Source organism: Vipera berus (assembly GCF_964194415.1).
Source record: "Vipera berus genome assembly, chromosome: 2".
NCBI lineage: Eukaryota > Metazoa > Chordata > Lepidosauria > Squamata > Viperidae > Vipera > Vipera berus.
The window spans coordinates 182306100-182328465 of record NC_138203.1 but is presented as its reverse complement, the minus strand read 5'-3'; the positions used below and the strand labels follow the sequence as shown (position 1 = coordinate 182328465).

The 22366-nt window shown below is 39.1% G+C and overlaps 1 protein-coding gene across 1 annotated transcript in view; it reads right to left on the bottom strand.

Moving 5' to 3' along the window:
- The window catches only part of CACNA1A (calcium voltage-gated channel subunit alpha1 A), a gene marked incomplete at its 3' end in the record, with an annotated part of 288487 nt that overhangs the window by 176872 nt on the left and 89249 nt on the right, over positions 1–22366 (bottom strand). The window contains exons 4-6 of the mRNA XM_081320424.1: positions 16726–16817; positions 15351–15503; positions 11435–11622 (exon numbers count right to left, since the gene is read on the bottom strand). Of these exons, the coding sequence (XP_081176550.1) occupies positions 11435–11622; positions 15351–15503; positions 16726–16817 (433 nt within the window). The remainder of the gene's footprint in view (positions 1–11434; positions 11623–15350; positions 15504–16725; positions 16818–22366) is intronic.

The following is a 22366-nucleotide window of genomic DNA, read 5'->3' as shown; positions in this document are numbered from 1 at the left end:
TGTATCTTCCTTTCTTCCTGTACCCCTTATTTGAGTCCAGGTAGTGTATCCAAATATCAGTTTTGCAAGAAACATGTCCCCTTTGTAACCATTGTATTTTTGCTTTAGTAGTTCAGTTTTTGGTGGTTGATATAATATAATTGTTATTAAATCAGTCAAATCTTTTTGTTCTTCCAGTTCTATTTGGGTTAGGTAGAAAGTGGTAGCTGGTATTATGGTTGTCATTTGATTAGTTGAATTCTCAGTATAGTGTATTTGAAGGCCTTTAGTGTCTTCACTGTTGGTATTGCTTTCTTCAGGTGCTGTTGCTTTTTGGCTTGCAAGTTTTGTAGTTGCTATTAAAGTTTGGACTTTAAGGTTTTCTGTAGGTTGCTCTTGTTGTTCTTTGAAATCTCCTGTTTTAGTGTTAGTTTCCACTTCTTCTATTTGGTTTTGGGTTATCTTTTCCTCATTTAAGGTTAGAGTTTGATTTGGTGGCTTTAAATTGTCAAATTTTTCATGCAGCTTGGCTTTAATAACATTTAACATGCAATGTAAGATATTTTGTTTTTTTTCTTTTTCCAAATTATTATAGAACTTTTGTAAAATTAGTCCAATTTTTTCCCTTTAATTCACAGTTTAAAGAGAGAATAGGATAGTGAGTCCCCAGGAACAAATAGAAGCTTTTTAGTAAAAACAGTGAAATTGTTTGGATTCTTTGCTGCATTAATTGAATTTCTTTAGTAACTTTGAGGCTTTAAGCTTTGTTCCCAAAGTAGATATTCACCATTTTCTCAAAAAATGGGGAAGGAGATTTTCAGGAAAGTCCCACAGGAAGATGTTTAAGGGAATAGGAAAGGTAAAAGCTCATCCAGGTCCTCCAGGTTGCTTCGTAGTGCTAGGTAGTATTTTTGGCTTTCGGTAAGGAGTGGCTTAGTGATCGGCCATCTTTATGGCCGATCTCTTCTTCTTCGGGCCAAAGGAGATGATCCCGGATTCCAATGGAGGGCTGCTCCTCTCAGTAGTTGCCCCTCCAGGGCAATTTTTGACCCTTTTCAGGGTCCTCTGAACAAGAAAGAAACAGACGGCAGGAGACAGACTGTCCCTGCATGTCCGGAAGCACCGTGAGCATGAACCGGAAGCCTGTAGAGAGTATTCTTAACTGTGAGCTGAATTCCTGGCTTCAAGTTGATCTATTCCTAATTTCAAATTGATAGTACAATCACACATATGAGAAGGTAAAGCAGGTGCTCCTTCCACCTACAAAACATCAGCAAACTGCAAACTTTGCTGGCCAAAAGGGGTTCATAGAGCTGAACAGAAGAGGAGGAAGGATGAGAGTGGGAAGCTTGAGATGGAAAAAAAAATATCCTTGCTCCCACAGAATATCTGGATTATGTTCTGTACTCAATCATTTCCCAGCACAGTGGGAACATATAAGGAATCTGTAATACAGAGTGGAAGACTTTTGAACGATCATTTATTGTCATTTGTAGAGGTACTGTGCACTGCAAAACAGAACCAATCTGAAATGCTTGCCTGTCAATTGTTTCCACACACAGAGGTTTCTCTAATAACTATGTGGCCAATTTAAAGTGTTGCACTGTGGTCTCATTTAAGAAACTGGCTGTGGTACCCAAGTCAAGAAGAGATGGGTACTGTATTTCAGAACTTAAGGCTGACCAAAGTGTTACACAATACAAAGAGTAATAAGGATTACAAGTTTACTTGGCTGTTGTTGACTATCTATACTCTTCTTTATTGTTTGAGGACCCACTTGCCAAGCACCTAGGAGAAGAGCCAGTGAAGGTTCCTGAAGATGAGTCTATGGAGTGATTGAGACCTCTGCCATGGGATCAGCATTTCTACATTTAGCTGTTAACCAGAAGTCTGTATTTTAACAATGCAAATCTTGGCTAGATGCCCTGGGGCTTCATAGTTGAAACAAAACAAGGTCTCTCCTTCTGTGTTTCTCTGTTGAGGTCAGAGATCTTTTTTCTGTTCTTATTTGTATTAGTTCTCCACTGCAGGTATCTGAGGAGGTCACAGAGAGAGGGGAGGGGGAAGACAGGATGTAAGATATCCGCACCTTACTATTTATTCTATGTGCCAACTCATCATCCATCTATTAGCATGCAGTGTTGGAGCAGTTCTTCCAAATTATCTCATTAACTCATCTCTCAGTTCATCAGTAAAACTGGTCTTAAAACTGGTCAGGGCAAAATCATTCCTTGCTATGTTTCTGTCAAATAATTGAAATTTTGCTATGTATTCATGAATCTCCCTCGTTGCTTTGTTTTAGCTTGTGAATTTCTCAGTTTGCCATTGCTCTCCTAATTGAATCCTCAAATGCAGCTCTAAATCTTTGCATGAAGTTCTGGTAATTGTACAGTAAGGGATCATTGCCTTCAATTTGGCTGCTTCTTCTTTCAGCAAGCTTAAAACAAATGTCACCTTGGAATGATCTGTAGGAAATCCTGGTGACCCATCATAAACAATTCAAACTGAGTCGTAAACATCATAAAACGCTCTTGGTCTTTTCCAAACCTCTCTGGCAAACTCCCACGGTAGTGATAGTGAAGAAATATTGGCTAGCCTCAACTGCTGTGTTAATTGTACAATGGCGTTGTCTTGGTTTGTTATTTATATATCCACTTCCTGCTGATGTCATAACAATGTTTGAGTAAGTTGTTCTATGGCAGTGAGGTGGCCTACAGATCTGAGGGCATCTCCATGATCAAAGGGAAGATTCAAAGCATCTCTGATTAGACAGCAGTGAAACTTTCAAGATTGAAACTGGAACTTCAAGGTAGGTTAGGTCAGGAAACAAGTTCTACAACAGTGCTATAGTTGCAGGGTGTAATAACAGACTATTGAGAGCTTGACAGAGATTCTATTCCCCATCTCTTGTACAAAGAAAATAAAGGTGGGATATTCTTGAGTTTCTCCCTTTCAGAGCTAATTGGTGTTTATAGCTGCTGAATAGCTTCAAAGCCATCTCCAGTCTTTTCTTCAGCAATGAGCAAATAATGATGCAGGCATTTTTAAATTCTCTTTCCTATTGTCAAGCTTTTAGAATCCTCATGTTCCCACAAAGAAGAGGAAAAAGTTTACAAACAATATTGCAATATTTTCTCTGGGTTTCACAAATAATTAGAAATGCCTTTTAGACTCATTATCTTCTAGCATAATCAGAATGCATTGTAGGAAGCTAGATTATACCAGATATTTAACATTGTAAAGATGCAGTGAATGGGGCAATGTCCAGACAGTGAAAGGAATAAAAGAAAATTAGGTCAGTTAATAGAATCCAGGAAAAAGTGTATGTGCAAGATGGTAGTTTAGAAATTGGTTGGCTTTCTTTTTTCATTTTAGTTTGACTTAGAATTTGCATTTGAGTAGTTTGTTAAACTACTGTTAAATGTCTAAGGAGATGTTCAGTTATCCAGGTCATAGTTATCCCAAAGATGCTTTTTCATGAGGCAACTGGACTTTGTTGTTTTTCTTCAAAGAGGTTTCACTTCTCATCCAAGAAGCTTCTTCAGCTTTGACTGGATGTTGGGGAATGGAAGGATTTATACAGATTTATGACACAGATGGCTTCTTTGACCCCTCTTTCAAACCAGTGGTCCTCTTTGTCCAAAATGTAAACTTTGCTGTCTTCTAAAGAGTGGCCTTTGTCTTTTAAATGCAGATAGACTGTGTTCTCCACTTCATAAACACATGGCACAACATAGGAGAACAAACCCATCAGGACAAGAGTGCATCTACATTTAAAAAACAAAGGTCACTCTTTCAAAGACAGCAAAGTCCACATTTTGGACAGAGAGGTCTTCTCATTTGAAAGAGGGATCAAAGAGGCCATCTGTGTCAAAACTGAACAGTCCTCTCTCAACAGAGGGGGAGGGATAAGACATCATCTCTCTTCAGTCTACAACAGAGTACATTCAACAGTTCCAAGAAAGCTCCACAGCCATTTGCATACTCAGGTAACCCTGACCACACAGACAAACCTCCAAGTGACATCAACATCTCTCTAAAAGACTGCAAATGACCACCTGTCTGCAAGGAGTACAAATCCTTCCATTCCCCACCATCTAATCAGAGCTGAAGAAGCTTCTTGGATGAGAAGTGAGTCCAGTTGCCTTGTGAAAAAGCATCTTTGGGATTTGTGATCTGTTCCACTGTCAGCTCCTGGTCATGTTTAATGCTATAATTGAGCTCGTCCACTTTCTTTTAGAAATTATATGGTCAATTTGATATTAAATGATGTTCCTGTAGACAAGCATTGTTTTGTTTGTTTGAAGACTGTGTTAGCTACGAGCAAATCATTGGAGTGGCAGAAATTGATCAGCTGATTGCTTATTTCATTTTATTATTTATTTATTTATTATTTAGATTTATATACCACCCTTTCCCGAAGGACTCAGGGCGGTTTACAGGATATTTAAAAGAAAATCAATACAAAAGCTAAAAACAATTTAAAAAGATTACATCATTCCCTGAGAAAAAAATAAAAACCCCAGTTAAAGTTAAAAAATTCTCAGCCTGGGCCAGAGAGCTCGAAGAGCCAGGTCTTCAGGTCCCGGCGGAATGAACGGAGGTCAGGGGCAGTCCTAAGCTCCGCGGGCAGCTGGTTCCAAAGGGCAGGTGCGCCCACTGAGAAGGCCCTACCCCTGGGTGTTACCCGCCGGCAATCTTTAACCGGTGGCACCCTGAGAAGACCCTGCCTGTGGGAGCGCACTGGACGAAGGGAGCTTGATGCTGGCAGCAGGTGTTCCCTCAGATATCCCGGACCCTCGCCATTTAGGGCTTTATAGGTCATCACCAGCACCTTGAATCTCACCCGAAGGGCAACCGGAAGCCAATGCAGCTCGCGGAGTAGAGGTGTTACATGGGAGTATCGGGAAACCCCCATCACAACTGCGCGACCGCATTCTGCACCAGCTGAAGCCTCCAAGTGGTCCTCAAGGGCAGCCCCATGTAGAGAGCGTTGCAGTAGTCTAAACGGGAGGTCACGAGCGCATGAGTGACTGTGCGTAGGGCATCTCGGTCCAGATAGGGTCGCAACTGGCGCACCAGGCGAACCTGGGCAAAAGCCCCCCTGGTCACGGCTCCTATGTGATCTTCAAAATTGAGCCGTGAATCCAGGAGGATGCCCAAGTTGCGAGCCCTATCAACGGGGGGTAACACCTCACCCCCCATCGTTAGAGATGGAATAGTCTGGCTGATTATTTGTTCTCCTAAAGCACGCAATCCAACTACATTTTACAATTTCATGTTCTAACTTTGGCGTTCCATTTTCCAATCACAAGTTGCAAACCTTGCTTGCATGTTCTATCGATTTCAGTTTGATCATAAAAATCATCAAGTGCCTTTTCCTTTGCATCAGTGGTTGGAGCATAAACCTGAATGATCATCATATCTTTAATAGATATGTCTGTGAAGTGTAATCAATATTATTTGGTCAGTGATTGCATTGTAGCCATGTACAGTACTTTTCTTGATGCACTCTTCCTAACTATAAAAGCAACATTGTTTCTTTTTCATTTCTCATCCTTGGTAATAAATGGTGTGAACCTCTAACTGAAAATGTTCAATCGTCATCCATCTCAATTCACTGATGCATAAAAAGGCAATTTGTAGTCATTTCATTTTATTTATCACTGTGCTGAGCTTTTCTGTAATTATGCTTCTTATGTTTCCTGTTTCTATTGTAATTCTATCTTTGCAACTTTGGATTTTCTTTTCCTGTATAGCAACATCAGCTACTAGACATCCTGAAGGCTTTAATCTAGCCATGTCATAATCACTAACCATGGAAACCCTCCGTCCAGTGCGCTCCCACAGAGAGGGCCTCCTCAGGGTGCCGCCGATCAAAGAATGCCGATTGGTGACCCCCAGGGGGAGAGCGTTCTCTGTGGGCGCGCCAGACCTTTGGAACAGCTTACCGGTTGAGCTCCGGACGGCCCCCGACCTTCGCTCCTTCCGGCGCGATCTTAAAACATTCTTTTTCGAACAAGCTGGCCTGGTCTGACGGGATGGGGTTGGGTTTTTAAAATTAGTTTTTAACTTAATATGTATTAATTTTATGGGCATGATGTTTAATTGGTTTTTAATGGTTTTTTAATTTTTGTATCTGATTTTTATTGTGTATTGCCCTGTTCACCACCCTGAGTCCTTCGGGAGAAGGGCGGTATAGAAATCAAATTATTAAATTATTAAATTAAATTAAAATATACTTATTATATTTGTGCTTTTATACAACTTACTAAGCAATAAAAATTAATAGATACTGTACAAAAAATAAAAGTAGCATATGTCCTGCTCGTAGGCTTCCTTTCATTTATAAGGTAAAGGTAAAGTTTCCCGTGCACATGCATGCTAGTTGTTTCCGACTCTAGGGGCCGGTGCTCATCTCCGTTTCAAAGACGAAGAGCCAGCGCTTGTCCGAGGACGTCTCCGTGGTCATGTGGCCGGCATGACTAGATGCCAAAGGCGCATGGAACGCTGTTACCTTCCCACCGTAGTGGTCCCTATTTTTCTACTTGCATTTTTAAGTGCTTTTGAACTGCTAGGTTGGCAGAAGCTGGGACGAGTAACAGGTGCTCACTCTGTTACGCGGCACTCAGGATTCGACCCGCCAAACTGCCGACCTTCTGATCGACAAGCTCAGCGTCTTAACCCACTGAGCCACCACGTCCCTTTCATTTATACTCTGATCCATAAAGACATAGAAAATTGGGTCCACTTTTCCTACAATCAGCTTGAGCAGTCATCAACCAAACAGTTGAAAACAGATTTCTATTGCCTTACTTCACAATTATTAGTATCAAGAATTAGTACATAGATGCCACCTTTACTCACCAAGAGCTATCATCATCCATATGCTCCTTTCCAATCAAATATATACACCATACAGTGAAAAAAGAATCAGGAAAAAACAAAGAAACATAATCCTACAAACATTTCAGAATCACAAATAGGAACAATCTACCCATTTTTTCTCACATCTCAGCATCTAATGGAATAATACCAGATACATTATTTTATTTTTTATATCCTTACCTTTACTTCTAACGGGACACAAAGGCACTATTGAACTATGAGCAATAACTCAGTATTGTTAATCAGTGTACTAAGTAAACCCAGTTCTCTTATTTGATTCTTTAGCTGCTATTAAATCTATAGATGAATTCAGAATGATTTGAAATTTATCCAGTGGAGTTTTTGCAGGACACGATTTTAAAACATGAGACAATACCAATAAATTGAGATCATGGCAAATGTGCCATATGTTGCATATTTTTAACTTAGTCACTTTAATAAGAAAAAGAAAACTGCCATGGAGCAAACAGTTTTTCCAAACAATCCTCTAATGCAGCCAGTTGGAATGACTAAGAACTGTTATGAGAGAGAAAGAACCAAGGGCAGCGTGCACCAATGGATATAATATTGTAGATCAGGGGTCCCCAATCCCAGGTCCGTGGACCAGTACTGTGCTGTGGGATGCCAGTAACCAGACCTCACAAACAAGCAAAGCCCCATCCACGCGATGCAGGCAGCACACAAAACCACACATCCTCCAGCCCACAGAAAAACCTCTCTCCACGGAACCGATCCCTGGTGCCCAAAAGGTTGGGGGACCTCTGTTGTAGACCTTGATATTTCAACTTTTACCTCAATGAAACCACATATAATTTCCACTATGTATTTGCTATCAAGCAGAATTCAGGTCATTTGGAACAAAGGACTATGCTTTTTCTGAATTTATTCTTCTAGATTGAAATAATCACAGATTTTAAAAATGTAACATTTGCAAATTATAACCTAAAGAAAAGGAGTGTAGAGAGTTTAAACACACACATATGCACACATGCTTCTGTTATTCTAAAAAATATAATCACAGTTCTGAGGGCAGGTGAAGGGGACGATTCATAAATTTTGAAGTTAGAATAAGCAACCTTCTTAGAATGTGATACACCATTCAGTAAGAACATCTTCTTTACAGCATAAGAACCACTTGAAGAGAAATATATAGAGAAGCTTTTATCTAATGCTGGGTAAATACAGATGTCCAAAATGTTCCATGCACAAACTGTTCTGTGCATGGATCAGCTGGTTTAGGATGGTGTTTTCTTGAATCAAGCAGGTGTAGTCGGCACAATTTGGTCTGTATATGAGAGGTAATGTGCATTTTGTTTCAGATATGAACTATCTGAAGGTGAAATATCGTTATTCCAGGCAGAAGGGGTTCAGGTGGTTAGGGATACAAAAAGATCTACCGTATTTTTCAGACCATAAGACGCACCCGACCATAAGACGCACCCAGTTTTTAGAGCAGGAAAACAAGAAAAAAAATATTATGAACCAAATAGTACCAGTATACTAAAATATTTATTATAATAAAGCAAAATACCGTAATGTTTAACAGTGTAAACTCAACAGTGGTGTTAAGAACCATCATCATTTCCATTAACAAATGAGGAAAGACTTAGAGGCTGAAGCACTTTTCTAGTTTTCTGGAAACCCTAAAAACTCATCATCACTAGTGTCAGAATTTATGAAGCTCTGTTGCTCACAATCACCTATATCGCTTTCTTCGCTATTTTCATATATGACATTATCTTCAGTTCCATCTAAGGCATTGCTAATGCCACATTTTTTGAGAGAGAGAGTGAAAGGAAGGAAGGAAGGAAGGAAGGAAGGAAGGAAGGAAGGAAGGAAGGAAGAGAGAGAGAGAGTGAAAGGAAGGAAGGAAGAAAGAAAGGAAGGAAGAGAGAGAGAGAGAGTGAAAGGAAGGAAGGAAGAGAGAGAGAGTGAAAGGAAGGAAGGAAGAAAGGAAGGAAGGAAGAGAGAGAGAATGAAAAGAAGGAAGGAAGGAAGGAAGGAAGAGAGAGAGAGAGTGAAAGGAAGGAAGGAAGAGAGAGAGAGAGTGGAAGGAAGGAAGGAAGAAAGAAAGGAAGGAAGGAAGAGAGAGAGAGTGAAAGGAAGGAAGGAAGAAAGAAAGGAAGGGAGAGAGAGAGAGTGAAAGGAAGGAAGGAAGAGAGAGAGAGAGTGAAAGGAAGGAAGGAAGGAAGGAAGGAAGAGAGAGAGAGAGAGAAGAAAGGAAGGAAGGAAGAGAGAGAGAGAGAGGAAGGAAGGAAGAAAGGAAGGAAGAGAGAGTGAAAGGAAGAAAGGAAGGAAGGAAGGGAGAGAGAGAGAGAGAGAGAGAGAGAGAAAGAAAGAAAGAAAGAAAGAAAGAAAGAAAGAAAGAAAGAAAGAAAGAAAGAAAGAAAGAAAGAAAGAAAGAATCCGTCCTGCTCTTTTCCGCTGGGAGCCCGCAAACGTGTGAATTACCGGTAGTTCTCCTCGAATGCACACTTCTCCCATGGCACAAGAACAACCCTCACGATTCTTTCTCTATGCACCCTGCCCTCGCCGCATCGGGAACCTGAGTTTCTATTGGCTGGTCGGCAGCTCAGCGTGCCGGGTTCCCCACCCTCACCCTCCACCCAGTGGGTTGCATGTCTCGGTGCACATGTATACGCAGCAGGGCTGCGTTGAGAGCCGAGGAAGGAGAGGCAAGGAATGTGGGGGGGGGGCCCGAAGTGCTCGGGGGGGAAAGGAAGAAAAGATGCATTAGAAACAAAGAACTTATTTGCCGCCCTTCCCCCACCCCGCCAGGATGAGAAGCTGCTTTCTTGCAGGGGTTTTGAATGCACTTCAGCTGCTGGCCAAAATTTAAGGTACCAATAGTTTCTTTTCCCTGAATAGGTTTTCTAAGACGCCAAAGCAATTTCAAACAATTAATACTCTTGCAAATGGAAAATCACTTCTGATAAACTTCGCCGAGAAACCTGCAGGGACAACTCCTCACGGCTTTGCTGGGGCAAGTCGCCAGCAATACGAAACCAGAGAATTATTGGGATTTGGCCTATGAGGTTTAGTTTAGCAAAAACTATTTCTTTAGCAGCGAAGTAAAAGGAAGAAAATGGGCGCGCGCGGGGAGGGGCGGAGAATTCCGCATCTTCATTCAATCACATCTCTCCAATGGAGCTGATGGACGGCGTTGACTGAATGGGAGACAAGAGTTTTCACTTACCTTCGGATCATAAGACGCACCTCGTTTCCCCCCCCCACTTTTTTGGGGGGAAAAGTGCGTCTTATGGTCCGAAAAATACGGTAATTCAGGTGGTTAGGGATACAAAAGTACAGGAATTTCTTAATGATGACACACGTGGACATAATTATCCGTGTTTCACGGGAGGCAAGAAAGGAGGGAGAGAAGTGAAAATGGAGGGAAGATTGGAGGGTGGGTGGGGTTAGCTATGCTACAAGCAATGTCCTTACTGCTAAGACCAGCAAGGTAAGGAACAAGGTCTTTTTCCTTGTAAGTGAGCCCTCTGATTCCAATTCCCAATCTTGCCTTATTTGCTCTGCTCATGAAACTACTTTTATGGAATTACCCCAGACTCAGAATACTAGCTATCCTAACTGGCAGCAGGAGGTCTGCTCTCCATCTTAGTCACCAACTTGCTATTATTTCTCTCTTTCCCAATAATAAATTGTTGTATCAAACTATTTCTCCTTTTACTGCAAAGGCTGGTCAAATACTGTAATAAAGATATTTGATTTGGGTTTTTTTAAAATTTGCCCTAAAATGGGTTTATTCATGGGGATCATTCATACTTCGTCCAGGTTTAGTTAGGCTTCCCTTGTCCCCATTCCCTGGTTCTTAAAACTTCTATCAAATATTGATTAGGCTGTTTTGCTGTGCTCTAAAAAAAATTCCCCATTAATGCCAGACAATTCAAATTATTTAGGCTTTAAGCTTTATTTGGAATTGGCTGCTATTGGATATAGGTGCTTGTTGCTATTATATAACAAAATGTGCTTGTGACTCATAGAAGATACCAGTTCCCTATGCTCTGCAGTCTATGTTTTGCAGTAGAAAGATTTTATGTTCAGAATTAAAGTGATTTCATTTTCTAATAACAACCCCATTTTATCAACTAGACTGATGTTCATATATTCTTACATCTTTGCTCATATGCATGTATGTTTATGTTATCTAAAGGTTCCAGATAGTGTGTTATAAGGAAAGCCTGTCTGTAATAAGAGCAAGTAACGCTATAGTTTGGAGTGCTTAAATTCAGTTAGTAAGCAACTTGAGGAAAAGGATACATGTATGTCAATTTATTATGAAGTCCACTGATCAAGAATGGGATTCAAAGGTCTTAACTTTCACATCATGCAAGATATTAATGATGCCTCCTTTCTATATCAAAACATAAGATAATTCTCCCCAGCTTAAGTCAACATATACATTATTTACCACAGAACCTCTCACTTTCTGAATTACAGCTAATTATAACACCATTATGTAGCTTCTTTTACTGACCCTTAATATAGAGTATAACTTTCCAGTTCATGGCAAAAAGCCCTCTCAGGTAAAGCATAGTGCTAAACTCACATAATAGAGGAGGTTAGTCCACCCTTCCATGGTGATACACTGGAAGACAGTCAGCACAGCGAAAAGGATGTTATCAAACTGTGTGATCCCGTGGTTGGGTCCTTGCCAGTATTCTTTACACTCGGTCCCATTAGGGCAGAGACGTGAAGGTGATTCCTTCCCACATGGAGCTTCTTGCATGATTTCATCTGGGGAGGGAAGAAAAACAGGACTCTAGTAGACTAGGACAGGCAGATAAGCAACTGCAGGAGGCAGAAAAAATGGTGGTATCACTTGCCTTGTAACAGCACCGGCTGTTCTTCAAGAAGTCCCTTCCTCCAAAATTATGGCTCAGGGTACTCATACAGACACATTTTCCCCTCCATGCAGTGCTTTTTCAGACGCTGTACAGCCATATAGAAAAGCAGAAACCAGCATGGTTTGGGTTTTAATTCTTTGCTCCTCCAAGGAAGGCACAGGGACGGCCCAGATGTATTTTTCAAATGATACAGGGTACTTGCCTCCATAACTAACACTGTTTCCCCCCTGAAGTCCGATGTTTCCTGACTTTTGATGGGTTACCCACCTTTGTTTTGCAACCTGATGTAGTTAAGAAGCTTGCTTGACATGAAAAAAAAAATCCTCTGTATTTAGGTAGTGGAGAGAAAGCAAGAGTGTTTTGTGACACTTGCCTACTGGTGGTCTGCAAATCTATTCTGCTTGACACACTGGTAGATATTAAGAACATAAGAAGCTGCCTTATATCAAACTCCATACTGTCTATTCTGATATGCAGCAAATCCACAGATCAGGAAAAAATTCTGTCACAAATTCCTTCCTGAGTATTTAATATTTCTTTTTTTTTAATGCATCTCCTAAATAAAGTGATATAAAAAAGTTACAAAATGTGATGGCAGCACAGTACATACCGAAATGGCTCTCTATTTCTAGATACCTTTGTACATATATCGTCAATTACAACATAGTTGATAATGTACATCAGTCTATATTTTCAATCCACAGTGTATTCAAAGTTCATTAGGACTGAACAACACAGACTTTGGGTTTGATTCCAAAAAGTTACTTGAGAATCTACAGAGGTGCAGATCAAGAACTCAAAGTATTTGTTGTGACACTATGCAGCTCTGAGGTTCATTACTGTTGCTAACACAAATTGATTAAATACCACGTTTCCCTGAAAATAAGACCCAACTGGAAAATAAGCCCTAATGCATCTTTTGGAGAAAAAATTAATATAAGACCCAATCTTATTTTCAGGGAAACACGGTATATACAAAATATAAAGAGAAGTAACATAGCAATTGTCAAGAAATACTTACAGTCCAAAAAGTGTTTTTTTTTTAAAAAGGCAATTGGACTTTGTTGAGAACAAGCAAAGTGCAGTTGCCTTTTGAAAAAGCACCTTTGGGATAATCATGACCTTGATGACTGAGAATTTCCATAGACAAGAGATACTTAGATTCAGTTTATAAAAGAAAATATAGATTTATAGATTTGTCTTGTATGCAGGGAGGAGCTCCCCTCTTTATTTGTTGTTGTGACAACATACAGTTGCTCTAAACAATAGAAGCAATCGGTCTTTCTTAAAATGAGTTCACATGAAGAAAGTTTGAGATGCCTTGTTGTGACACTATGTGTCATTCATAATGTGACTGTTTTTTTTCTTAGCATGTTTTATGAATCCATCATTTTTCTGGGATTAGTTTCTGCAAAAACAGAACTGTGTTTTTCTAAAGCTAACTCTTCAGGGAATGTTGTGTGTAAATATAAAGAGTGATTAACCATGTGGCCTGTCTTTTGACTTACATTCCTCTTACATAGCTTATATTTCAAAGTAATTATCTGGGAGGAGTTTGATTCTGTGACCCCTGAGGAAGTGGACAGGATTATGGGGAGGTTGAGCTCCACCACATCTTTATTGGACCCGTGCCCTTCTTGGCTGGCTTATGCAGCTAGGGAGAGGACACGAGGCTGGTTCCAGGCAGTCATATCTGCTTCTTTGAGCGAGGGTAGTTTCCCCACCGTCTTGAAGGAGGCGGTGGTGAGACCTCTCCTCAAGAAGCCTGCCTTGGACCCAGCTGTGTTAAACAACTTTCGTCCAGTCTCCAACCTTCGCTTTCTTGCAAAGGTTGTTGAGAGTGTGGTGGCACATCAGCTCCCTCTGGTTCTGGATGAAGCGGATTATCTAGACCCGTACCAATCGGGTTTCAGGCCCGGGTACAGCACGGAGATGGCATTGGTCGCTCTGGTGAATGATCTCTGGAGGGCTCGGGACAGAGGATATTCCTCTGTCCTTGTCCTATTAGACCTCTCGGCGGCTTTCGATACCATCGACCATGGTATCCTGCTGCGGCGTCTCAGGGGATTGGGAGTGGGAGGCACAGTTCTTCAGTGGTTCTCCTCCTATCTCCTGGGACGCTCGTAGTCGGTGTTGGCAGGAGGACAGAGGTCGACCCCTAGGACCCTCGCTTGTGGAGTTCCTCAGGGGTCGGTCCTCTTGCCTCTCCTGTTCAACATCTACATGAAACCGCTGGGTGAGATCATTCGTGGTTTTGGAGTTGGGTATCATCAATATGCCGATGATACCCAACTTTTTATTTCGACCCCAAACCACCCCAGTGATGCCCTCGATGTGATGTCCCGTTGCCTGGAGGCGGTTCGGGCCTGGATGGGGAGGAACAGACTTCCAACTCAACCCTGACAAGACTGAGTGGCTGTGCATTCCGGCATCCCGGGACATTCAAAATATTCCATCTCTTCTTATGGGGGGTGAGTCCTTACCCCCCGTGGATAGGGCTCGCAACTTGGGAGTCCTCCTAGATTCACGACTTACTCTGGAAGATCATATAGTGGCCGTGACTAGGGGGGCTTTCACCCAGGTTCGCCTGGTGCGCCAGTTGCGGCCCTATCTGGACCGGGATGCCCTGTGTACGATCACTCATGCGCTCGTGACCTCTCGCCTGGACTACTGCAATGCTCTCTACATGGGGCTTCCCTTGAAGACCACTCGGAGGCTCCAACTGGTACAGAATGCAGCCGCGAGAGTTGTCTTGGGAGTTTCCCGGTACTCCCATGTTACACCTTTGCTCCGCGAGCTGCATTGGTTACCAGTTGTCTTCCGGGTGAGGTTCAAGGTTTTGGTTATGATCTTTAAGTCCTTACATGGCATGGGTCCGGGATACCTCGAGGACCACCTGCTGCCGGCGTCAACTCCCCTCCGCCCTGTGCGTGCCCACAGAGAGGGCCTCCTCAGGGTGCCTCCGGTCAGGGAATGTCGACTGGTGGCCCCCAGGGGGAGGGCCTTCTCTGTGGGTGCTCCGGCATTATGGAACCAACTGCCGGTTGAGCTCCAGATGGCATCGGACCTTCGCTCCTTCCGCCACAGGCTGAAGACCCACTTATTTGAACTAGCTGGTCTGGCCTGATGGGGGAATATGGGTTTTTTAATGGGTTTTTTACTATTTTATCGTTGTTGTATTTTAATTGGGCATTGGTTTAATTTCTTTTTAATTTTTGTATTGCTATTTATATATGCCCTGTGAACCGCCCTGAGTCCCTCGGGAGAAGGGTGGTATAGAAATCGAATAAACTAAACTAACTAACTAAATATAATTGATAATTCAACAATTATATACCGTAATGTTTTAACCATGATAGGTTAAACAATGCATCATGGCCTAGTTCAGTCATAAACCATGGTTTATAGTTGGCATTATAATTTGTACTAAGCCAAAACCAAACAATTTGCATTATATCTTAGCACAATGTTTGAACCCTATATTAATAGTTCATTTATTTTAACAGAGATAACATTTGTCAATAGTTACTTTTTTCCATTTTTTTTTAAATCAGCTCTACTAACTTTTTTGAATTGGGCAGCTGATAGGAGAAGAGAATACAAATGCTTTTTACCTACCTGTATGAATATCCTTGCAGGCGGTGTGAAATTTCCCCAAATAAAATTCTAACCCTATGATTGCAAAAATAAGGATTGCAAAAAATAGGAGGAGGCCAATTTGTAGCAGAGGTATCATGGCCTTCATTATGGACTTAAGGACAACTTGTAAACCTGCAACAAAAGACAGAGCATCATCAGAGGATAGATTTAAAGCATGCCCAGCAGCGACCCTTATTGCAGTTTTAACATGATACAGAGAGAATTACACACAGCTCCCTACTTTTTTTATATTCTTCATTTTTCTTGACATGGCATGTGAGGCCTATAAACCTTAAAGCAGGAGAAAAAGGAGAACTGTTCCATGTACAACATGGAGTTATTGTGTCAATTCTTTTATTTGATGAATGGCCAAGAACAATAATTTAAGATTTTTAACAAAATACCCTAACAAGTAAGTAGCAGTCAGAAGTGTCAAAGCTTCCTATATTTCTAAATTTATGATGACCTATTAAAGTCCGTTTTGATAATTATTTTGTACTAGGATAATTTCCATCCATGCAATAACTTAATTCCCTTATTTTTAAGAGGTCACATTTGGCCAATTTTGCCAGGGCTCAAAAGGATAAGTAAGGCCAGGCTTAGTTAATATTTGCACTGGAGACCCTCAGCAAATTCCAGGCTGTTGGTTAAACTGCAATGTAAAAAAAAAGAAATTCTGGAAGAAGGGAATATCCATATTGTTGTCAAGTAAAACTCAAAATCAGGGTGTCTTTATCTTTATCATGGAAATAGATTGGAGAATCAAAACATTATAGACACTTCTCTAAATATATATCAATATAAATATATATATGGCTCAATGTCTTAAAAAGAAATGGAGATGAGTACTGCCCCTAAAGTTGGCTATTATTGGCAGAATAAAACTGCAGGGACTCCTTTATCTTTTTTACCTTTATAATTATATGCAAATATATATGAAGTTTGGAAATACAGTATTATATACTTATATATACTTTGTATGTATAATAAACCCACCTTCATCTGAATTCTGTTTTTTGCATATGGAAGAAAATGAATATAATGATAGCACCCTGTGTTGTGTCTTTTAATCCTACTGCATTTAATGGGGCTTGCTCTCAAGAAAGAGAATTATAGCCTGAGACTCATAAAGAGAGGACAGATACTTTGATTAGGTAATGGATTCTATGCAAAGGCTTAAAGTAAAATATGGGATTTCCAGTGGATGGTGACAGAATTTAGTAATCAAACTGTTAAAAGACAAAATATAAGCTAATTACTAATCTATATGAAAATGGCAAACTGACTGTATCAAAGCATGGTAATCCAAGATAGTTGTTGTTTAGTTGAAAGATATTAATTAAAAGTTACTCACTTGGGATTCCTGACACTAACTTTAGCGGTCGGAGTACACGAACTGCTCGCAAAGTCCGCAAATCAAATTCGGTACCAACTGTTGACAAGATGCTGTAACATTAAAAAAAGAGAGAGAAAATGTTGATGCCGAAAATGTGAGCTAATTCCACAAACCAGACCAGGAAGAAATGTGGATTCTCCAATGATGGTATCCATTATTTACTTAGAAAGGATCCATGACTATCCAAAGTATGTTGAGATTTTTGCATTCCTCATACTAATTTTGCTGTGAAAATCATTAATCTGATTAGTCTACTGTTCCTTGATTCTGTACTCTCAGTAAAAAAAAAAGATATTAACCTCTTTATTCCAGCAATAAGCATCAGGCTAAAAATTCCACTTCCAATAAGACAGAATGTCTTATTCCAAGTTTCTAGGGGCACTGTTTCACAAAACTGGAGTGGCTATTGAAATGCTTGCCTTGGTTGTTTCCAGATGGACTTCTTCTAGGATGGCACTTACAATAAACCCTTAGTAGATAATCAACATACAGGAAGAAATAATTCTTTCTGGTCAGCAAGACTCAAAGCATGGTGGAATTTATATCCTAACCTTAGTATCTTGAATTTGTAAAGTCAATGCTGCTTTGCCAGAGAAATCTATCAGAAAAATATAAGGCAGAAGTCAGGTCACCATGTTCTTTACCCCTGCAATTTCTGAGTTTTCTTCAGAGGTGATTCTAGATAAGAGTGTATTACCATGGTCTACTTGGAAGGTTAGGGTTAGGGTTAGGGTTAGATAATGGTGGCCCAGTCAAATCTCTGAGTAAGAATTTATTTTAATAAGTAATAATAAATTTAATAAACAATTTTAATACCAATAACTGTTTCAGTATGGAGCTCTTGAGCATAATGGGATTTACTACATTTAGTAAAACATAGCTTCCCTTCCTCTCCAATAAGTATAAATGCAAACATTAATTCTCTTTTTGCTAATTATTCCAGAACCAGGGTGAGCATTTCAAAGGGCAAGGGAGTGTAGAAAAGGGAAAGTCGAGGAAAAATCATAAGGGCAATCGCAGTTCTGCGATTTCCCAGTTAGTGACTGAGTTGCTGGTCCCAGTTGTGATTACTAAGTGAGGACTACCTGCACATCTGTAGATTACATTTGTTCACTATTTTTTAGGAGAACAAACTCAAGCCAAGGCATATATGCACATTGTTCTTCATTTAACCCATTTGAACTTCTGGCCTCTCATTTTCAATATAGGGCTCTAATCAGGGTTGGATGAACCTAGGCTTTGCTATCCTATGAATTTAAGGATACAGTACAATGGTTTGCACATCCAGGAAATAAAATTTAATCTGAGAAATTTAAATATTCTTCTCTGACACCTGAAGCTTCATGAATGAAACATGAGGAACAACATTTTCCCAAATAGTAGCCTCCAAAGACATCAATATTATACCTGAATGTATTGATTTTAGCACAGAAGATTCGTATTTATTAGTAAATACTAGCATATAATATGCTAATATAGCATCTCTTATACTTTTGTCTGTATATGATCTAAATCTCAGTAATCATCATCATCATCATCATCATCATTATTATTATTATTATTATTATTATTATTATTATTTATGGCTACTTTGAATATGTGTTGTTGCTGGTGTGGAGGAGGTGGGGGTTATTATTTTATTATTTTTCTTCTTGTTATTTTTTATTCTTTTTATATGGTGTTTTATATCTGTGTAAGCTGCCTTGAGTAGGCGGCAATATAAATTTTCTAAATAAAATAAATAAAAATAAAATAAATTCATGCTAAACACAATAAGAGAAAGAAGAAGCTGTATTTTCCATGCCTCTTAATAAAAAGGGATCAGTAATCATCCAGTGATCACTTTGCTTTTAGGGAAGCATAAATTATTATAATCCATATTTTTAAATCCTAAATAAAATAAAATATTGAAACAATAAAAATAAATACTGCATTGCCAATACATTTTTCAAACATTTCTCCATAGAAAAATTGAATTTACCTTAACATTTTATAATGACAAGATTTACCAATAATCTCAAATTCTCATATAACACAAATAGGTTCTGCTTGATCAAATCTACCAAATTGTATTTTGGATTGGTTAGCAAGAATGCAACATATTTTAACATCTGTATTCATTAATGATATAGTCAATAGAATTAATTCAATAAAATATTATTTCATGTCAATTGGACTTCTCCATTCTTTTAGAAAGAAACTGACAAATTTGGTTATATGAAGTAATGAAATGTTTTGCTGGTCCTTTTTGATAGAAGCTATTTCATGTAATTATTATATTCTAGAAGACACATTGTTTTTTGTAGAAGCTCCTTTTTAAATTATATACCATCAGTTTGGAAAGTAACAGGAGGATTTCAGAAATGGATATTGTAAAAAGACCCCCAATCTCAATGTATACATGGTTGTACTTTGACAATAAAGGTTCATTCATAACCCCAGTATTACATGAGACATTCTCCATCCATTTTTTAAAAAATACTTTTCTTTCCCTATTTGAACAATTTTATCATGAGACTAATTGAAGGGTAATTAGAAATGTACCCTGCATTTATTAATTTATATGTTAAACTTCTCATTTTTCTTAAGTGTATTAAAACAAAATGATCATATAATATGACATTTAAGTCTAGTCTTTATTAAATTAAAAGAAAAATCATTTTGTGATGTCTTTCCTCTTATAGCATCTTTTCTGTTTTCAAATCTCAAAATGGCTTCGAATGGGATGCTCTTGCTTATTAAAGTTTTCTTCCTTTATTGGTTATTTTACTCCTGTTCTCCACATATGGCCTACATTATTTAATGTCCTATTTGTAAACTTTCATTTTTTGAACCCATGACATACTGTGTTTTTCATGCCATGCAGGTTTTTCTTCTTTTACTAATCTTATTAGTATAAACTCAGTGGTAGGATTCAGCCAGTTCGTACCACTTCGGCAGAACCGGTAGCTAATTTTTTGTTGCCCAAGCCCAGAATGGACATCCAAAAGCGGTATCCACACAGAGAACCGATTGTTCACATATTTGAATACCACCACTGTATAAACTGCTCAATCTATTTTATTTACACCAGCCACACCTTTACTCTAAATAGAAACCATAGATTAACAATCCTTCTTTGGAACTATTGGGAGTTCTCTAATTCATAAAAACTGTTACTGTAGAACATCTTCAGCTATAAACAACTTGTCCTCAGACAAGTTGTTTTACTCTATCTCTAATGTCAGCATAGCATACAGTCTGAATACTAATCTACTTGCTGCCCTTCCTCCTCCTATGACAACTTTTCTGGGAATCTAAACTAATCTGTACTTTCATTTCTTATTGCAATACAAACGGTTTTGTTTGGTGTCTGCATGGATAAATAGATAGGTGAAGAACCAGCAAAATGCTATTTAGACAGCAATCGCATCACAAATAGCAAATATTACAATGCTAGCGAGAGGTGTACGTATTAGAACAATCACCTGCATATTTGCTCATTGTGTGAAGACACAGCAATCCTTTTAAAACATAATTTCACTGTTTTGTTGTTGTTAAATAATCTCACCTATTTTATCTCTTCCTCTTTAAAATGGTTGCATATTTGAGGACAATGTTTATGTTAAAATGGTACAGCAATCTTTCATAATCTTTTTCTTAAAAAAGTGTTTCCACAGTTCTATATGTCAGTATCTAAATACCAGATCAAAGATGTTGTTGATGAAAGGGACTAGCCAGATTGAAATTGTGCAGTTCTCCTAATTATCTGAGGTGCTTTCCCCACTTACAGAATCTATCCAGATCATTCAACCATTGTGGTGTCAAAATAACACAAGGAATGATAAACTTTTATAACTGCACTGAACACTGGAAGATGTTTTAAACACACTTTAAGTCTGTAGTGGGAAAGTGGCTGAAACAATAACACCTATTGTTTCTCTCTCTGTCTGCTTATTCATAAAATGTATCTTTTCACACAGTATGTAAGAACTTATAGAGAATCATTGTTACTGGCTTAGATGTTTTTAAATGAATTAGGCAAATTAACAGAGAATATAATTGACTGTGAAGGAAACTTTTATGTGCTAAATGCTTCTCTGAATGCTAGGTGAAAAAGAGCAGAAGATTTCTGCCTCAAGCCCTACTTGTGGCTTTTTCAAAGGTATCTTCTCTGTCACTGTAGGAATCAGAGGTTTAGATGAACTTTGGCTCTAAGTAAATGAAGTTCCTTTATGTACCCAGGTTATCAGCATTGTGGGAATACATGTTATTTTTTGCATTACTGCATATTTCCTTCAATTTCTATGTTTTCTGCACTGCAATTTCCTGTCATTCTATTACTTCTTTTTTCTATGGCAACATTTAAAACTAGAGCAATGATGCTGCCATCATTCCTCAGTCTTTTGTATGGAGTAAGTTGCCAGGTCTTGCCTGTGACTCCAGCATACAAAATGAATGCCACAGAGTCCTTGCAAAACTTTGACTTTTAACAGTCAGCCACTTGGCATGGACCTGGAAAAAAAGGGGAGGCTGAATTTTGTACTTCAATTCTTTTATCCCTTTCCAACCAGTGAACAGCAGTTTTAAGCTTTTTTTTAAGGGTATAATTATTGCATAGGGGAAGAGAATTGCAATATAGTACCCAATCAGTGACAGATCAATATATAAGAAAAATGTTTAGTGTGCTTCTAAGGATAAGTATTCTGTATGCTTCAAGAAGTGATGCAGGATGCACTCTCTATTGCCACTCTGGCTACATTATTTCTCTACTAGTTTGACTGATTGTAGCATCAAGTTATTTTTGTCTCCTGGTGACCACATAGCTAGTTTTTTTCCTTGATAACTTGTCCCTAACCTGTTTTTTTAGGTCTTCCAACACTGCCCCTTTTGCCAATGTAACAGTCCATCTACCTTACTGCTGATCATCTTCTTTTCCTCTTTTCTCCTACCTCTCCCTGCATTAGAGCCTGTTCCAGAGAGCTAAATATTTGCACAATGTGTGCAAAGTAAGATAATTTGAGTCTGGTCATTTGTGCCTCAAGTGAGAACTCTGGGTTGATTTGCTCAATGATACATCGAGTTGTTTTCTTGGCCATTCATGTTATTCTCAAGAGTCTTCACTAACACCAAGTTCAAAAATGTCAGTACTCTTCCTATCCTGCTTCTTAAGACCAATTTCTGCTTACATAAGAGTGTCACAGAGAATACAGTGGTTTGCACCATTCTGATCTCTGTAGGTATAAACATATCACAGTATTTGAATCTTTTCCAAGGACCATAGCTGTTCTACCAAATATGCTCGTCTGTGGCATATTTCTTGATTGCATGTTGATGCTTGAGGTTATCCACCACTTTGATATCTTCATTGATAGTTGTTTTACCCAGTGTCATTAGTTTGGTCTTCTTTACATTTAATTTTAGTCCTATTTTTACTTTTTGCCTTATCTTTTATTACTAGAGCTTGTAGATTCTTTGCATTTTTATCTCTCATAGAGCAGGTTATTGGTGTTTCTTCCTCCAATTTTAAAACCACACTAATCCTCTTGCAATTCAGCTTTCCCCAATATATATTCAGCCTGTAGGTCAAATAAATAAGGGGAGATAGAGAGTGTTGTCA